This window comes from Ovis canadensis, chromosome X (assembly GCF_042477335.2).
Source record: "Ovis canadensis isolate MfBH-ARS-UI-01 breed Bighorn chromosome X, ARS-UI_OviCan_v2, whole genome shotgun sequence".
Lineage (NCBI taxonomy): Eukaryota > Metazoa > Chordata > Mammalia > Artiodactyla > Bovidae > Ovis > Ovis canadensis.
The window spans coordinates 132603820-132623729 of record NC_091727.1 but is presented as its reverse complement, the minus strand read 5'-3'; the positions used below and the strand labels follow the sequence as shown (position 1 = coordinate 132623729).

General features: G+C 38.5%; 1 protein-coding gene and 1 non-coding gene across 2 annotated transcripts in view; one reads left to right on the top strand and one right to left on the bottom strand.

Annotated features, from left to right (window-relative positions):
- IL1RAPL2 (interleukin 1 receptor accessory protein like 2) overlaps positions 1 to 19910 on the bottom strand; it is a 1194055-nt gene that overhangs the window by 1089297 nt on the left and 84848 nt on the right. Inside the window, exon 2 of the mRNA XM_070291065.1 lies at positions 18740 to 18840. Coding sequence (XP_070147166.1) covers positions 18740 to 18821 — 82 coding nt within the window. The 5' untranslated portion in view covers positions 18822 to 18840. The remainder of the gene's footprint in view (positions 1 to 18739; positions 18841 to 19910) is intronic.
- TRNAC-GCA (transfer RNA cysteine (anticodon GCA)) lies at positions 7551 to 7622 on the top strand. The gene has a single exon. It is a non-coding gene; the product is annotated as a tRNA-Cys (tRNA).

Sequence of the window (19910 nt, the reverse complement as noted above, 5' to 3'; positions counted from 1 at the left end):
GAAATACTATATTGATAAATTAGATACATTCTAAGATGACAATAAACTCCAGGTTAAGATTCCTTCGTATGGAGCAGGCAAGAAGCTGGACAGAACTTAAAGAGGAAAAAGAGGATGCCCTCATTTCACTCCAAATTAAAAAGGTAAACTGTTTCAAAACACAAGCAGCATCAGAAGATAAATAGAAAGATGGTATAGGTTCCTGAAAGTAGAATTACCCAAAGTCTCATTTTCTAGGAATTTTAGTGATTTTTAAGCTTCATGTCATTCTACCTGTGAGAGTTGGACCATAAAGAAGACTGAGTGCCAAAGAATTGATGCTTTCAAAATGTGGTACTGGAGAAGATTCTTGAGAGTACCTTGGACTGCAAGGAGACCAAACCAGTCAATCCTAAAGAAAATCAACCCTGAATATTTATTGGGAGGACTGATGCTGAAGCCAAAGCTCCAATATTTTGGCCACCTGATGTGAAGAGCTGACTCACTGGAAAAGACCCTGATTCTAGGAAAGACTGAGGGCAAGAGAAGAAGGGGGTGACAGAGGATGAGATGGTTGGATGGCATCACCACCTCAACGGAAACAAGTTTAAACAAACTCTAGGAGATAGTGAAGGACAGAGAAGCCTGGTGTGCTGTAGTCCATGGGATCACAAAGAGTAGAACACGACTTAGCAACTGAGCAACATATCATTGGGTAGTTGCCCCATGATTTTAGGAACCTGGTATAAAATGAAAACTCAAGATTATTTGTTAAAAAATGAAGAATTTCAATATGTCAAAAGCAAAGTATTAAACCAACTACAGGTCCCATCTAAGCAAGAGGCCCTGTGCAACTGCACAAGTCATATTCTTATGAAGCCAGCCCTGTTTGTTATAAATATTCTCAAACTGATATGCTCCCATTTAAAAATTTTATGATAGCTGTCAATATATACATCGCTCACTCATACACAATTCTCCATATAGTTTCAAGGGGGTTGTGGGCTCATTTAAGCCCTGTCCATGGACTCTAAATTAGATCTACTAGATGAGATTGATTCTGTGAAACTAGAAGTCAGAGCTAGGATTCATTGGTGGAAGTTTACAAAAGGGCAGATTTGAGCTTCCTAACAATTGCAGGCTTTCTAAAATTAAAGAGGATGCTTTACTAAGCACTTGGTCCTGAAAGAATAAGTGTCAACTGGACCATCATTGTGTGGTGTGTTCTACGAGAGATTCCTGCACTGGTTGGAGACTGGATTAGATCATCTCTCTGGTTGCCTCTATATTAGTATGTTGCGAGGAAAACTGTAAGCAGTGGCTACCCCATAGTTCTTTGCCCACCCCATTTTCTGATAGCTTGAATGTACTTAGTTTTAGCTGTCTTGATTTATTTGCTTTTCCTTGACAAGGTCTTTACCTTCCTGAATGCTAGGTTTATGTAAATTAATCTGTAACCTATGGGTTTATATAAAATTAACATGTTAATTTTATGCAAAGTGATGCAAAGTATCCGTCCTCCAGTTTCTCTACTGGGGAAAAAAATCTGATCATCTTACCAAATGGACATTCAAAGCAATATAGATAATCAAGAATGTGAAAATGGCATGAAAGCTCTTAATAAAGAACAACAAAAAGGGCATCAGGCAAATGTGAGGGGGTCAGCCAGGGAAACTGATGATTCAAGTCCGTTCCGATAAAACTTGCGAGGTCAGAGTGTATGACAAGCTCCATTTAAAAATTTGGGAATAAGAATACAGAAGAAAAATCATAAAACTACATTAGAAAAGAGGAAGATAAGAAGAACCAGTACACAGAACTGTTCATTTTCTTCCCTGTTCTTCCATGAGTAAGAGGGAAGCCTAAATCCTGGGCCTCAAAACACTGGGGTCAGAGTTCAGAAACTCAAAGAAATGGAAAGGCCCACTTCTGACTAAAAAACAACTGATGAGATGGATGAAACTGGAGCCAATTATACAGAGTGAAGTAAGCCAGAAAGAAAAACACCAATACAGTATACTAACACATATATATGGAATTTAGGAAGATGGCAATGATGACCCTGTATGCAAGACAGGGAAAGAGACACAGATGTGTATAATGGACTTTTGGACTCAGAGGGAGAGGGAGAGGGTGGGATGATTTGGGAGAATGACATTCTAACATGTATACTATCATGTGAATTGAATCGCCAGTCTATGTCTGACGCAGGATGCAACATGCTTGGGGCTGGTGCATGGGGATGACCCAGAAAGATGTTCTGGGGAGGGAGGTGGGAGGGGGGTTCATGTTTGGGAATGCATGTAAGAATTAAAGATTTTAAAATTTAAAAAAAAAAAAAAAAAAAAAAAACAACTGTAAAAACAAATGCCATTCTGGCAACAAACTGTCAAAGCCTCTGAAGATGTTTTTGCTCTAACTTCCTGGTCATGACATTCACCATAAATGATGTGCTTCCTGTTCATTTTTCCAATCAGCATGATGAATTGATGAACCACACTGTAGTGTCAAACAGAGGCATTACTCCAGAATTTAAAGGTACAACTAGAAAATGAAGAGGGAAAAGGACATGGATGGATAGTCAAAAAATCTGTCCTAAAGGCCCCTTGGCTGGACAGTTTTCATTTTTATGACATTCAAGTTCTGATCAGGATCTAAGGCAGATTTCTTAAACTCAAAATCAGATTTTAGATATGAGCTCACTAACTGGCTAGCTCTTTAAGAAGATGGAATTAGTTCTAAGTAAAAAGTAAGCTGAAATTAGTAGCAACAGCTTTGGCCAAGTGGCACTTAGGTGACACACAAAGAATCTGAGAATGACGCCGAGGGAATGAATAAAATGAAAAGAAGTACAAGAGGTCTGGGGTCTGATATCAAAGGAGAAATTAGAGAATGACTGAGAACAGTTTAAAGATCTGGAAGACTTTGCTTTGAAAAAAAGTAAAAAGGAAGGATGAGATGCAGAGGCTCTATAAAAGGCTAACTTAGACCTGACCAATATAGCAGAATGCTGATAAAACCAGGCCCTTCTACTCCCCTGACAACTGGGGGTCTAGTTCCTTTATATTGCCATTCCACTGGATATGCTGGGTAAGGAGGGGGGAAACAAACTGTCAAAAATGTTTCCACTACAAGTGTTTAAAATCTGCGCATTGCCAGTTCTTGCCATTGCTATTGTTTCATCTAATATCTTGCAGTAAAGGTGCAAGTTTAAATACAGGATCCCATGGCCAGGATTGGGCTTCCCAGGTGGCTCGAGGTAAAGAATTCGAGGTAAAGAATCCGCCTGCCAATGCAGGAGGCACAAGGGACAAGGGTTCTCTCTATGGCTTGGGAAGATCCCCTGGAGGAGGAAATGGCAACCTGACCCAGTATTCTTACCTGAAAAATTCAATGCACAGAACAGCCTAGTGGGCTACAGTCTATGGGGTCACAGAGCCGGACACAACTGAGCGACTAAGCATAGACACATATACAGACATGGTCAGGACTGCAGAAAGGGACTTTGGCTATTCATTTACACAGTGTTTTCTTGAGGTGCTTTGTACTTCCAGGCCATGTGGATGGTATATTCTCTTAGGAAAAATAAAAACGAAGCAACTGGCCTTCCCTCTACCAGGCTACAAGTTTTCTGTGCTCTCCCAGGCTCTCTGTCCTTAGTACATGAGTTAGGAATAAGTCAAGTCACTGAGAATTGAGGAGACTGAGCTGAAGTGAGGGATGTTTATACATTGAAAGCTTGTTAGAAAGCAAACTCTATGTGAATGTGGGTTCTGTGTGTGAGAAAGGAGCAGCAGAGAGCACTGATAACAATAGTAAATCCTCCCTATCAAAAAAGGAGGGGCCTGAGGGTAAGTCAAGTTGTGTTCTGGCCACAATTCCATAATGAGGAAGGTGGAATACTTAATAATTCAAAAGTATTATTCAACTTTCTGCTTCAATCGCCATACTCCAGAAGTGTTCTTGGTTGTCAGCAATTCATAAGCATTTATTCAGTCACCTAATAAACATTTGTAAATCAAGTGTTATGTACAAAGCAGTCTTTTAGGTACAGAGAATTCAAATAAACAATGCTTGACTTCGGAAAGTTCACAGGTGTGGTGGAACAGACAGGCATATAGGTTACTAAATAAGAGTATGACCAGCTCTAGTATAGAGGTTTAAAAAATGCTACAGGAGAATAGAAAAGGAACAATTAATTCTGCCTCGAAGAGGTATATGTGTGAAGGCTATCCAGGGAAACCTTCTCAGAGAAAATGACATTTGGAATGGGTCTTCAAAGATGAGTAGGATTATCAAAAGGCACAGAAGATGGGAAGTGATCTATGAGTGAAGAAAAGCATAAGAGAAAATTCTCAGAATGGAGAAGTGTTTTTTTTTTAATAAAAAACAGATGAATTCATAATTATCATTGATGTTTCAAAACTTCTCTCCAAATAGTTGATAGAGTAAGTAGACAAGATTATAGAAGGCTTGAAAAATATTAACCAACTCTTCTAACCAGGGTGGCTTGTGCATGGAGGGGTATGTGACCTATTTAATTACTTATTGAATAAATGAATTAAAGAATTAACTAAGAACGATCTTGTCTACTATGAATTATATGCCACAAGGCACATAGAGTTTATCTTGTATGCAGTGGGCAGCCAAAGGAGTTTTATTCCATAGGAGAAAGACATGATCATACCTATAATTAAAAGTAAACTAGTAAAAATACTATCTACACGTATTATAGAAAATGGATGAGTGTAGAAGAAACTAGAAGCTGAAGACAGAAAGACAAGATAGGAAGCTTGTACAGTCAGTGTTTAGGAGAGAAACAATGAAAGGCTGAACTAGATCAGTGGCAGGTAGAATGAAAAGGAATGAGATGAATTTGGAAGATACAATAGAAACAAAATTAGTAGAACTTGACAATTACTGACTCCGAAAATTATGAAGGACTTTGCAAGTGCACCACATATTCTGGCCCCCAAATACGATAACGTCCGTTTAACTAAGATAGGGTACACAAGTGGAAAGGTAGAAGTTAAAGGGAGGCAATTAAACTTTTAGTTTTGAACAAGTTACAGTTCAAAGTACCTGTGCGACAGCCAAGTAAGCATATCAAGCAGGAAAATAGTGCATGTAACCAGGAAGAAACAGAAAGACTCGACTGCTAAGTCTAGAAGCCTCAAAAGGTATGGGGTTATTACGTTCACACTCAGTTGTTTCAGCTGTGTCTGACTCTTTGCAACCCCATGGGATGTAGACTGCCAGGCTCCTTATTTTCCCAGTAAGAATACTGGAGTGGGTTGCTGTGCCCTCCTCCGAGGGATCTTCCTGACCCTGGAATCAAACTCGTGTCTCCTGCATCACAGACAGAATCTTGACCAATCAGCCACTGGAGAAGCCCAACCCTGGCTGCAAACTGGAATTACCTTAAAGTTAAAATAAACCCAAATAGCACTGATGCCTGGACTTCAGTCGAAACAAATCAGTATCTCTGGGGGTGAGACCTGTGCAAGAATGTGTTTTAAAATCTCACCAGGTAACTACAGTATGCAGACTGTGTTGAGAAGCACTAACGGTAGTTTATAACAAGGGAATAGAAACTCAGAGAAAGTAGAAAGTGGTATTTAAAAGGAATATTAAGGCAAAATGCTGGCAAAAATACAAGTTTTTAGGGATAGTCAGAGGAAAGCAAGGCCATGATTGATACTAAAAAGAGCAGCAAGAAATATATGAACAAACCCAGAATAAAGCAGTGTCACTTGAGCAAAAGGAGAAGAGAGTGTCAAAAAGGTCAGCGCGTCCAATAGCGTCAAACTCTCAGTAGTGTCCTAATATACTCGGCTATGTTGGTATAAAGACGAACTAGCATTGCCTGTTTAAGAATGAGGTAGTTCTAACTAAAGGGAAGAAGGGGAGATAGGTCATGAAAATTGTTAATCTTTTGGAAACTGTGCAACCTTGGTGAGGGCTAGATGTCAAAGAAAGAAGCAAGGCTATTAAAAGCCGAGTGGCTGGGGGAGTGCCAAAGGTAAAATCTGTCAGCCCCATATGCCCTGCCTTCAGCCACTGAACACCTAACTGAAAAGGAGTAACTAGAGCTATGCCTCAAATCACCTTCTTTGGGGAAAATGGAAAGTTCTGTAATAATCTTAAGTAGTTCTCACAAACTAGAGAATCACAGGGGGCAGAGGGGAAGTGGCGAGGGGAGGGTGCTTAGTGCATGGTGCAAACATGATCCCAATCAGACCACAGGGACTAGAGATGTCGTAGTTATTCCTTCCCCAGTCAAACTCTGAAGATAGCCATATACTCTTATGACACTCTTCAGAGCTATAGAAGGAATGTATTATAGTGCCACCTGCTGGTAATGACAAGACCAGAAACAGATTCCTTGTCTCAAGTCATTAATTCCCAGAGGCTGAAGATTGAATAATACAAACTTCATTCTGATAATTGAAGGCGATAGTTTAACGTAATGAAGATATTTTCAGAAGTTAAAATAGAGCTCAGACTGATCCTTCCTATTATTGCAAATGGGAAGCATGTGAACAGAAACACTGGAAGTCTAAGGTCCCACCAACCTTGCCTTTCATCTTCCAGCATAAGGCACCTCAACTCACATTTCCTTTCGAGATGCTCAATATATTTCCTATAAATTTAAAATTGGATATATAGTCAAGACACCATCTGTCTAGCTACTCATTTCTGTGCAAATATGTCTCTTTAACGACTTCAATCTTATACTACCCTCCAGACAATCTGGGCTACTTAGTACTCAAAAATAGCATTCATTTTAGGCACCCATACATTTGCATGTCTCTGCTAGGACTATCACCTAGGAACAACATCTCCTTCATATGAACTGTATTGATACCTCTTTTATTACACTTAGTATTTTATACTGTAAAAAAGACATATCTGTGGTACAGTACAAAGAACATGAACTTTATAAGTCCATGGTTCTAAACCTGGATTTTCCATTTAGCAGTTGGGGACCTAAGATGAACTTAACTTCCCTAAGTTTTGATTTTCTCATCTGTAAAATGAAGATAATGTTACCCACACAAATGTGCAGCATGGCAGAGATTCTGGAGTCTGATGATCCTGGGTTTAAATCCTGACTCTGCCCCTTACTAGCTATATAAAAGTGATCAAATTACTTAGCTGTTCTACACCTTCGTTTCCCAACCTGTAAAATGAGACAATGTAGGATCTACTAATTCATGTAGGACCTATCTCAGTATCTCTGCATGAGGAGATAATGTGTAGAAAGTGCCTGGCAGATAGTAGGACTCATTGCATGTTAGTGTTTCCCTTTCCCTATGATTTATTGAATTCATTGGGGGAAAAGAGCATACCCTGTCCATTTTTGATCACCTAAGTGCTGGCACCTGTCCAACACAGAAGCTTTTACACAGTCTGCCTGTAGGTTTAGTAAATTAATAAATACCACATGTCTAAAACATTTCTTAGCAGAATTTAATTCCAGGCAACCACTGTCTCACTTCTCTCCAAAGCAGTGATGCCAAATATACATCACCCATCTCAAGGATTTAGTGGGCACCTCTTGAAACCATTCCCTGGTGGCTCAGATGGTAAAGCGTCTGCCTGCAATGCAGGAGACCCAGGTTCGATCCCTGGGTTGGGAAGATCCCCTGGAGAAGGAAATGGCAAACCACTCCAGAATTCTTGCCTGGAAAATTTCATGGATGGAGAGCCTGGTAGGCTACAGTCCATGGGGTTGCAAAAAGTCGGACACGACTGAGCAACTTCACCTCTTGAAACCATGTGTTTCTTGTCTGTAGTCATTTAGGGAGAGCACACGTAAAATATAACTGTCCTAAGTTATATCCAAAGAAGCAAAGCCTGACTCTCCTAAGCCTGGGGCGAGGCCACTGAATTTCAAGGCATTTCTTTTGTAGAATAGTTCTGATGCAATCATCAAAAACAATGTGTTTCTCTATGATAGTTTCAGACAAATGTATGAAAGCAAAAATAGGGCAAGGGTCAGAATATGAACAAAAGTTTAAACTTGCATATTCAGTATTCCTGTAATGGACTGAAGGTGTCAAACATATTTTAAGAAATCTCTGGATGCCAGCTTTCCCCAAAGACTAGACTACAATAAGCATCAATGATGTATTTTTGCAGAATACATACTTCATTTGGGGGCAAATCACACCTGTAGAAGTCAACAGAGCCAGAAGGAATGCACTTTAGCCTGACATGCCTGTATGAGTTGGGTTATGATAGAAACTTCTGGGTTCGACCCCTGGGTTGCGAAGATACCCTGGAGGAGAAAATGGCAACCCACTCCAGTATTCTTGCCTGAAGAATCCCATGGACAGAGGAGCCTGGCGGGCTACAGTCCATAGCATCGTAAAGAGTCAGACACAACTGAGGCAGTTGAGCATTCATGCATGATAGAAACTACCCCAGCAGAAATTATAGGCACTCAAAGCTTCTCTCCTCTCTGGCAAATACAATATCCTTTCATTTCAAAACAGGAGTTGAAAGGAGCCCATTCACTGAAGTTCTTGGCTGTTCTTGTGGATGGGCTAAATCCCAACATTAAAATTAATAGAATGCTCAATTTATTCTTACTTTCTTTTCATTCTTCCCCCTTATGGACAGTAATAAATTCAACATGATACCAAGCTTGGTAACTTCTATATTTGGATTATGCTACAGAGCTGGATAAGATCCCCACATGGAATTGCTTTCCAGCTTTTAATTCATTAAGTATTTTAATTAGCTTAATTATCCACACATTTTCATTTAAAGAGGACCAGTTTCATAAAGGACTTTTATATTTCAATCACATCAGATGTTGTTGATGCTATACACCAACCAAAACAATGATCTTAGGTCTTAACTCACATATTTCCCTCTTCCTCTGCCATGTTTTGTTGCCTAACTGAATGGAATGACCAGAGATTTTTCCATATGAACTGTTCTGCTGATTTTACTCTCTCTCTCTCTCACAAACACACCCCCCCCTCTTATAATAGTCTTTGAACCCAAGAAACATACTCATCATAGCCAACAATGGTGATTTCAGCAAACAAAGAAAAAACAATCAATATAATGATTTTAAAAAACAATGTTTTTCATTTGAGTTTAGATTAGCAAAAATTTTTTTTTAACTGACCACACACAATTAATAAATGTGTAATGAGAAAAGAACTCTGATATACTGTTGGTGGAAATATAAATTTGGTACAGTGACACTGATGGGCAATTATCAGCATCTTTCAAAATTAAAAAGAAAATTTATCCAATATTTCCACCACTGACGATCTCTCCTACAAAAACATTTTTTCTTCTAGTGCACTAAGATCTATGCTCTAGGATCATCCTTCCACCATTGTTTTGGAATAGCAAAAACCTAGGGATAAAAACGTAACCTCCATAAATAGAGGACAGGTTTAAATCTATAATAAATCCACACAATGGAAAACAGCACAGTATTTAAATTTGAGTTAAATATGCATTGCCAAAATTAGAGATTCTAGGTATAAATATCAAAAATACATGGCAAATCAAGTTGGAAAATGAGTCTAAGTTCGAAAAATATTAATAGATTACTCAGACTATATATATCCAAATAAACTATCTGGAAGAAACTATATGAAATATAATGATTAGTTACCTCTGGGAATAAAATTATAAGCGCATTTTTAAATTTTGCTATTCTTTGAACTTTTATTAAGCATAATATACTATTGTAATAAGAAAACTATCAGAACAATTCCAGTACTTGATTTCTAAGATATAGTAAGTTAAAAAAACAAGCAAATAGTTAAGCTGCTACATTTTAAGTATGAAGGAGAAATTAAAAAAAAAAAAAAAACATTGGTTTATGAAAGAAAGGAAGGAAATGCCAGAAACTAAAGAAATTAATTACAAATAGTTGTGTGTGTGACCAAGTGCAATAAACAGGTACAGGGATGAGATTTCTTTCACTTAATTCCTTTTTTATAACTGAATTTTCAGTCATGTAAATGTTCTATGTATTCAAAAATTTAATCAAAGATAAAAAAAGCTAATTGGGTAGAGACACAAATTAACTTATTTACATATTGACTAACATAATCACAGAGAAAATTAATTCAAGTATTTTTTTAACACAACACTGACTATACAGACTTAGTACGATGAATTCTACAGATAAAAATATTTGTAAAATATACTTAATTTAGTATAGGTTTATTGTCGGTAGTACTTTTGGTGTAGTAGCTTTGAAATCATTTTGAATGAACTAAAGTTAAAATAAGTAAGTACATCAGTGCTGATGAGAATGAGTATTCCCACTGTGGGAAAAGGAGATAAAAATATGGAATGGATAAAAGTGCAGAAGAACCCTATCATATTGTATTTGAATCAAAAGCATCAGAATTAAATCACAATTAAAAAATATTTCTAAGTACCATATTCACTGGAAGAAATCAGGAAAATGGCTCATTCCAGAGCTAGGGAAGATAAAATATGAAGGCAACCCTGGCATATATTAATGACAAAAAGCAAAGAAGTGCTAAAAGAATGATGGGGTATTAAAAAGTAACAGGGAAACTTCCACTTCACGCCATGATGTTATAAACTGGAACTAGACTAGCTATATCCACAGAAAGTGATGATAAAAGTGGACAAAATATGTGAAACAACCGCTTTCAGACCATGCAAGATTATGATCTCAAAGAAAAGAAAAACTCATGTGGTAAGGTCCACAATCAACCCAGCTCTCCACCTGGAGAAAATTCCCCAACGATAGCACAGTGAATTGAATCAGAAGTTCTGCTGGAGCTGTAGAGATCAGGGAAGGTAAAACAGTTGGCACCTTCCATAAAAGGAGAGAGTTCACTGAGGGAAGCTTATAGAATCTGTATGGGGGTTCTCTTTGAGCCCTTGGCTGAACACTGAGCCGAACATGCACAGGGTATGACTGCTAGTCTTTTCATCACAGTGTGACTAGTACAAGGTTAATAATAAAACAGTGATATTAGAGGACAAATATGGCTGGGGAATTCCTTATTGATATCTGAGCATTCAACTAAGATTCCAGAAAGATCCTGCTTTAGGAGAAAGAACTATGCTATAGATAGGGTCTATACTATACCCTCCCCAGCAAAGCCTTGAGTCAAGTTGTAATAAGATTGACAGGGGAAAAAAAGATTACAGATTGAGTCCCACCAAGTTATAGATGTTCAGGACATGTTTTGGCTTTTCTATTCACCTATTCTAATAAAGCATACAACTAAGCAGCAAAAATTCAGGATTACTAACTGAACTGCTGTTAGAACAAACACAAATACCCTTTCAGTTCAATTCAGTACAGCCGCTCAATTGTTTCCAACTTTTTGTGACCCCATGAACTGCAGCACGCCAGGCCTCCCTGTCCATCACCAACTCCCGGAATTTACTCAAACTCATGGCCATTGAGTCGGTGATACCATCCAACCATCTCATCCTCTGTCATCCTCTTCTCTACCCACCTTCAATCTTTCCCAGCATCAGGGTATTTTCAAATAAGTCAGTTCTTCACATCAGATGGCCAAAGTATTGGACTTTCAGCTTCAACATCACTCCTTCCAATGAACATTCAGGACTGATTTCCTTTAGGATGGACTAGCTGGATCTCCTTGCAGTCCAAGGGACTCTCAAGAGTCTTCTCCAACACCACAGTTCAAAAGTATCAGTTCTTCAGTGCTCAGCTTTCTTTATAGTCCAACTCTCACAACCACACATGATTACTGGAAAAACCATAGCCTTGACTAGACGGACCTTAGTCGGCAAAGTAATGTCTCTGGCTTTGTAATATGCTGTCTAGGTCGGTCATAACTTTCCTTCCAAGGAGTAAGCATCTTTTGCTTTCATGGCTGCAATCACCATCTGCAGTGATTTTGGAGCCCCCAAAATAAAGTCTGCCACTGTTTCCATCGTTTCTCCATCCATTTGCCATGAAGTGATGGGACTGGATGCCATGATTTTAGTTTTCTGAATGTTGAGCTTTAAACCAACTTTTTCATTCTCCTCTTTCACTTTCATCAAGAGGCTCCTTAGTTTTTCTTCACTTTCTGCTATAAGGGTGGTGTCATCTGCATATCTGAGGTTATTGATATTTCTCCAAGCAATCTTGATTCCAGCTTGTGCTTCTTCCAGCCCAGCGTTTCTCATGATGTACTCTGCATAGAAGTTAAATAAGCAGGGTGACAATATACAACCTTGAGGTACTCCTTTTCCTATCTGGAACCAATCTGTTGTTCCATGTCCAGTTCTAACTGTTGCTTCCTGACCTGCATACAGATTTCTCAAGAGGCAGGTTATGTGGTCTAGTATTCCCATCTCTTTCAGAATTTTCCACAGTTTATTGTGATCCACACAGTCAAAGGCTTTGGCATAGTCAATAAAGCAGAAATAGATGTTTTTCTGGAACTCTCTTGCTTTTTTGATGATTCAGCGGATGTTAGCAATTTGATCTCTGGTTCCTCTGCCTTTGCTAAAACCAGCTTGAACATCTGGAAGTTCACGGTTCACGTACTGTTGAACTCTGGCTTGGAGAATTTTGAGCATTACTTCGCTAGTGTGTGAGATGAGTGCAATTATGAAGTAGTTTGAACATTCTTTGACATTGCCTTCCTTTGGAACTAGAATGAAAACTGACCTTTTCCAGTCCTGTGGCCACTGCTGAGTTTTCCAAATGTGCTGGCATATTGAGTGCAGCACTTTCACAGCATCATCTTTCAGGATTTGAAATAGCTCAACTGGAATTCCATCATCTCCACTAGCTTTATTCATAGTGATGCTTCCTAAGGCCCACTTGACTTCACATTCCAGGATGTCTGACTCTGAGTGAGTGATCACACCATCGTGATTATTTGGGTCATGAAGATCTTTTTTGTACAGTTCTTCTGTGTATTCTTGCCACTTCTTAATACCTTCTCCTTCTGTTAGGTCCATACCATTTCTGTCTTTTATTGTGCACATCTTTGCATGAAATGTTCCCTTGATATCTCTAATTTTCTTGAAGAGATCTCTAGTCTTTCCCATTGTATTGTTTTCCTCTATTTCTTTGCACTGATCACTTAGGAAGGCTTTCTTATCTCTCCTTCCTATTCTTTGAAACTCTGCATTCAAACTGGTATATCTTTCCTTTTCTCATTTGATTTTGGCTTCTCTTCTTTTCACAGCTATTTGTAAGGCCTCCTCAGACAGCCAGTTTGCTTTTTGGCATTTCTTTTTCTTGGGGATGGTCTTGATCCCTGTTTCCTGTACCTCCGTCCATAGTTCATCAGGTACTCTCTCTATAAGATCTAGTCCCTTAAATCTATTTCTCACTTCCAATGCATAATTGTAAGGGATTTGATTTAGGTCATACCTGAATGGTCTAGTGGTTTTCCCCACTTTCTTTAATTTAAGTCTGAATTTGGCAATAAGGAGTTCATGACCTGAGCCACAGTCAGCTCCTGGTCTTGTTTTAGCTGACTGTATAGAGCTTCTCCACCTTTGGGTGCAAAGAATATAATCAATCTGATTTCAGTGATGAGCATCTGGTGATGTCCATATGTAGAGTTTTCTCCTGTGTTGTTGGAAGAAGGTATTTGCTATGACCAGTGCATTCTCTTGGCAGAATTCTGTTAGCCTTTGCCCTGCTTCATTTTGTATTTCAAGGCCAAATTTGCCTGTTACTCCAGGTGTTTCTTGACTTCCTACTTTTGCATTCCAGTCCCCTACAATGAAAAGGACATCTTTTTTGGGTGTTAGTTCTAGAAGGTCTTGTAGGTCTTCATAGAACCGTTCAACTTCAGCTTCTTCAGCATTACTGGTTGGGGCATAGACTTGGATAACTGTGATACTGAATGGTTTGCCTTGGAAACGAACAGAGATCATTCTGTCTATTTTGAGACTGCATCCAAGTACTGCATTTCGGACTCTTTTGTCAACTATGATGGCTACTCCATTTATTCTTAGGGATTCTTGCCCACAATAATAGATATAATGGTCATCTGAGTTAAATCCAGCAATACCCTTTAGAGGAACATAACAGAATTGAGTATCTCTACAACGTAGGTCCTACAAATTCCAATACTCTATACAAATAAAAATAAAAAATACTTGACATGGCAAAAAAGGAACCCCCATCAAGTCAATCCAAAATGTATCTAAAATTACCCACCTTGTGCCAGAAGGCCTTTGCATCCTCATTACCACAAGGGACTACATTTCTGTAGCTGTTTAAGATATCTTGGTACTTCTTCAGTTTCCTTCAAACACTAAATCACTGAAAAATAGCTTTATTATGGTAATCCTCCAGATGTACTGACTCCAAGATGACCAAATTTGGGTTCAGAATTAAACAAACTCTCTCATCAAGTTGGTAACCCTATTTATTTTCCTTCTAATGAGGCAATCCAGGCTAGGAGAGCTGAATTCCAACATTGCCTAAGCAACAGTAGCAACAAAAGCAAGAAAAAAGCAAAGTGGACAAGTTAATGCCCGTCCTGTCCCCCCACCCCGCCAAATAAAGTACATGGCAGAAAGTGAAGAGGAACTAAAAAGCCTCTTGATGAAAGTAAAAGAGGAGAGTGAAAAAGTTGGCTTAAAGCTCAACATTCAGAAAACGAAGATCATGGCATCCGGTCCCATCACTTCATGGGAAATAGATGGGGAAACAGTGGAAACAGTGTCAGACTTTATTTTGGGGGGCTCCAAAATTACTGCAGATGGTGACTGTAGCCATGAAATTAAAAGATGCTTACTCCTTGGAAGAAAAGTTGTGACCAACCTAGATAGCATATTCAAAAGCAGAGACATTACTTTGCCGACTAAGGTCTGTCTAGTCAAGGCTATGGTTTTTCTAGTAGTCATGTATGGATATGAGAGTTGGACTGTGAAGAAGGCTGAGCACCAAAGAATTGATGCTTTTGAAGTGTGGTGTTGGAGAAGACTGTTGAGAGTCCCTTGGACTGTAAGGAGATCCAACCAGTCCATTCTGAAGGAGATCAACCCTGGGATTTCTTTGGAAGGAATGATGCTAAAGCTGAAACTCCAGTACTTTGGCCACCTCATGCGAAGAGTTGACTCACTGGAAAAGACTCTGATGCTGGGAGGGATTGGGGGCAGGAGGAGAAGGGGATGACAGAGGATGAGATGGCTGGATGGCATCACGGACTCGATGGACGTGAGTCTGAGTGAACTCTGGGAGTTGGTGATGGACAGGGAGGCCTGGCGTGCTGTGATTTATGGGGTTGCAAAGAGTCGGACACAACTGAGTGACTGAACTGAACTGATACCCTAGGAACATAATATTTCAGGTTAGGCAAAATAGTTAAATAGAAGCCCCCAAGTGATCTCTTCCTGAGAAAGAGTTATTTCCCCATGCATCCAATTAAAAATTAATTTCACACAATTAAAAGTCCTCTACTAGATATTTCTGCCATTAGCCTTTGTCATGATATTAGCCAATTCCCTGCCATAAAGACAACTTTAAGTAAACATATTTCTTCATTAGAGTAGACTTTCTAAATGACCTTATCTATTTAGTACTAAATTTAGAGAAGGCCAGTGCTGCATGAACTCATGAGTATTCTGTGAGTAAGATGACACACCCACAATTTATAATCCTTGAAATTAGATGCTGTGCATTTTAGTATGTTCTAATGTGACCAAGCTCTAGATGCAATCTCAGAGTCATCTTTACTGTTTCCCAAGAAAGGGTTGATGACTGGGTTTAGCTAGTGTGAATGGGCATTACCTAAAAGCATAACCTTTGCTATGGCTTATAAAAATTACATAATACCAAAAAACAGGAGGTTTGTTTCAATGTGCCCAGACTAGATTTTTTTTCATTGAATTTTTTTATTATTTTGCCTGATTGACAAGAACAGAAAAAGGAACTTCCACTCCTTGGTAGTCTGTTGTATGCATATGGAGGTACTTGGCATAAGTATTTATAGGATCTTAGTGAAAGGGATTCCTGTTTATAATGAACTGCACAGAAATCAGTATAACTGATACCACATCTGGCACTAAACAGTTATAAATGTTAATGAGTAAAGGGCACAATCATTTTTCATTTTTGACTTTAAGGAAAGAAATAAGGGGATAAAATAAAAGTTCTGCTGGTAATTCTACTAACAACTATGCAAGTTTCATCCATATTTCTTTAACTGGGAAAGGCCAAAGGACCTCACAGACTCTATGAAACAAAATTTTGTATTACAGATTTGCCAGAGCAACTTTTAATGTTCATCAAGTGATAAGGCCAACTCAAATAGGATCACCATAATGAGAATGCAAATAATTCTATTTCCTACATAAAGCAATATTAACAGCAGTACTGGGGCTAGGACAGGGGTTATGATGAAAGTGGCTAAATATAGGGAAAGAGTGAAAAGAACTGCTCCAAAGGACCTCCACTTTCATCAACTTTATTATTGCTATCTTTTAGCCACTAAGACATGCCTGACTCTTTTGCGACCCCATGGACTGTAGCCTGCCAGGTTCCTTTGTCTATGGGATTTCCCAGGCAAGAATACTGGAATGGGTTGCCACTTGCTTCTCCAGAGAATTTTCACACCCCAAGGATCAAACCTGTGTCTCTCACGTCTCCTCTATTGGCAGTTTTTTACCACTTTACCAATGAGCCACCTGGGAAGCCCCTTTCATCAACTTAGGATGTCTTTTACGCATTTCATGCTTATTTCTTGTTTCCAAATTTTGAAATAAAAAAGAACACAGACATGCACAACCCATCATCAACCTATTAGTCTTCCCTTTCTTCCTGTAAATAGAAGCAAGAAGCTGTAGGAAAAAAGACCAACTGTATTCAAGCCATGTCCACTGCCCAAATCTGTACAAAAAGTTTTATACCAATATTATAATTACTATATATCCTAGTTGAAGGTAAACAGATGGGCAAGGGGAGACTGAAATCAGTCAAACACATTCACTCTAAGGGGACTATCTTTCAGGACGTTTCTTCAATAAAGCTCACTGAAGATATGACACCACTTGCCCATACTAAGAAGACAAAGCTAAGAACCCGAAGCCAGTCTCACAGCTGATGAGTAAAGAATAAGGGGACAAAGCGTTAAAAAGTTGATCTTTAAGGACATCTGCACATCAATGAAAACTACATCTACATATGTGTGTGTGTGTGTGTACATATATATATATTTTTTTAACAGCATCCTTCCTCATAAGCAACAAGCAATCAAGAAAACAAGACAGCATACACAGGTAGACACTTATTTTTGTTTTTCAGATAGATTTTTACTTGAATTAAGTTATCATAATATAGATGGCTTTTTAAGCTCTCAATTAATTTTTTTTTTTTTTACTTTCAGACTCTGCTGCAGATATTATGACATAACCAAGTGAGGAAATTGGGATCCAGTCCAAAAGGCTATATTGCTAGTAAGGAATATCTCTAAGTATTTTATTTCAGCAATAATCAATCTGAGCCAAGATTGAAAGTGAAAATGTGACTTCAAAGTAAGGCAAGGAAAGACATACAACATAAAACATAAAACATGTTACATAAAACATGCCAAGTTGAAGATACTATAGGTAAAATGTTACACACAAATACAGCTCAAAGAGAGTCCCAATATAGAAATACATGTTAAAGACATATGTAAGTATTTAATAGGAAAGGAAAAGCCAATATATTCTCCTATCTTTACCATTTCAGAATCCTTTGGACCTCAGTAGTGTTACTCTATTGTATTACCTGTGAACCACTTTTGTGAAGACTTAATACACTATCATCTGAAGAACAATACTATTCTTTAGCAATTTGAATTATTAAGTATTCTCACCTTAGAAAACAAGTATTAACCAAATTCCAAGCTCCTGTGAGTATTTATTGCTTTGAGAAATAGGCATGTACTTATTGCCTGGGTTTTTTGCCTGGGTTTTATACTTAATGAGAAAGTAAAGACTATACATTTAATTCTAGGATATAAGTGAATTAGAAGCCAGCAGAAAACCCCATCATAGTCTTTTGTTTCCACATAATAATACAGTCCTCACTGTCTTACTGGAATGATTACAGACAGAAAATCAATTCTTAAAATCTCATGCATGGTTTGTAATTATAGCTAAAATGTATAATCAAAGCTGAAAGACATATATCCAAGTGTTATTAAACAATGATTAAACTTTGATTGGGATATCTACTGGCTACAGCTAATCTTTCAGTACAATCATGGCTGCCTGCCAGACCACTATATTCTAGGAAAGATATTTCTTCTCAAGAAATTCCTCTTCAGGCAATTAGCTAATATGTCCAAACTCAGCAGCTTTAAACCTCTGCCTGTTAGGGATTTGGTGCAAATGTGAAGATGCGAAGAACTAAAGCTCACTGATATTTGTCAAAAGCTTTCATTTAAACTGTAACATGGCAGACACAATTAGGAGACAAAGAATATATACTTTGAAAGGTTTCCCGTCTTCTCAGTTGCAAATGTTCACTCTCAGGTGTATATTCACTAGCAAATGTAACCAAACCTAAAAAGGCCCTGAACCAATCATTGTCCAACTGAGAGTATACTGCCATTGAAATTGAACAAAATTCCACTGGTTTCCCAACATTTTCTCAGTGGTAGGCTAAAATCTCATTTTTGCCTTGGCTACTTTCCAACATAGCTGGATTACAAGTGATTCTGTTTAAAGATATTCATAGTTAAAGACACAGATGCTCTGTAGATGCTCACAAGAAAGCACATATTTTTGACCAAATCATGAGAAGTTGCCAACCACTTACCAGAATTTCTCTTTGACACCATCTTCAAATTTGTGCTGACTACAGAACTGACTACAAGAGCCAAAAGAAATGGTGGCTTCATCGTTCACTTTCCTTGGCAGCTGAAAAGTCAAAAAAGGATATGAAGTTTGAATCACAGATCTTGGCCTCAACAAAGCAACAGCTATAATTTCACACATCTTAAAGGCACATTACAGAAACAATGACATTTTGGTGATTTCTGGCTTTATTTTTATGCAAATGGAAGAAAATATGAAAGTTCACAATTGCATCATGTCAAAGTTTCCCGCTTTAGAACTTTTCAATGATTTCCCACTGGATTTAGAGTAAAATCTGAAGTCCTTTCATTCGAGTCTCATGGGCCTGCAGGAAGGGTGCTGCCACCTGTTTGATATTCCTCCTCATTGGCTATGCTCCAGCCACGATGGACATCATTATACCTGTCACTGGAACAAACCTTAGTCATTTCCACCTCCTGACCTTTGCATTGTGAGGTCTTTCCTTCTGAGATACCCCTCCCCACTCTTCACTTACATTCTTTAACATCCAATAGGTCTCAGTTCCACAAAAAGGCCTTTCCTGCCTACCCAATCTTCAAGTCTCACTCTGTCATTCACAAGCTTACCTCCTTGCTTGTTTTATTCATAAGACTGATTAGCACTTACAAGTACTGTGTTTAGCTACATGACAGGAATCATTTTTACTCAACTTTGACACTGATGCTTTAAAATCTACAGCCCCGGGGCTTCTCTGGTGGCTCAGCGGTAGGGAATCAGCCTGCCAGTGCAAGAGAAAAGGGTTCCATTCTGTTCCAGAAGATCCCACATGCCTCAGAGCAACTAGGCCCATGTGCTCTAGAGCCCGGGAGCCGCAACTACTGAGCCTGCATGCTGCAACTACCTGAAACCCACACACAATGAGAAACTCTGGCATCACAAGGAATATCCCCCCACCACGACTAGAGAAACACCCGTGCAGCAACGAAGATGGCCAACAATTAATAAATAATTTTTAAAATAATAATAAAATAGAATAAACAGCCTTGAATCTTAAATAATTGGAATAAAACTGTTCCAAAATGAAAAATAACTGAGAAAAGTACAGAATTGAACTGAGATATTGTTAAAGATCCCACAAAACTGAAGTGTGATCAGTAGGCATTTGAGGAAAA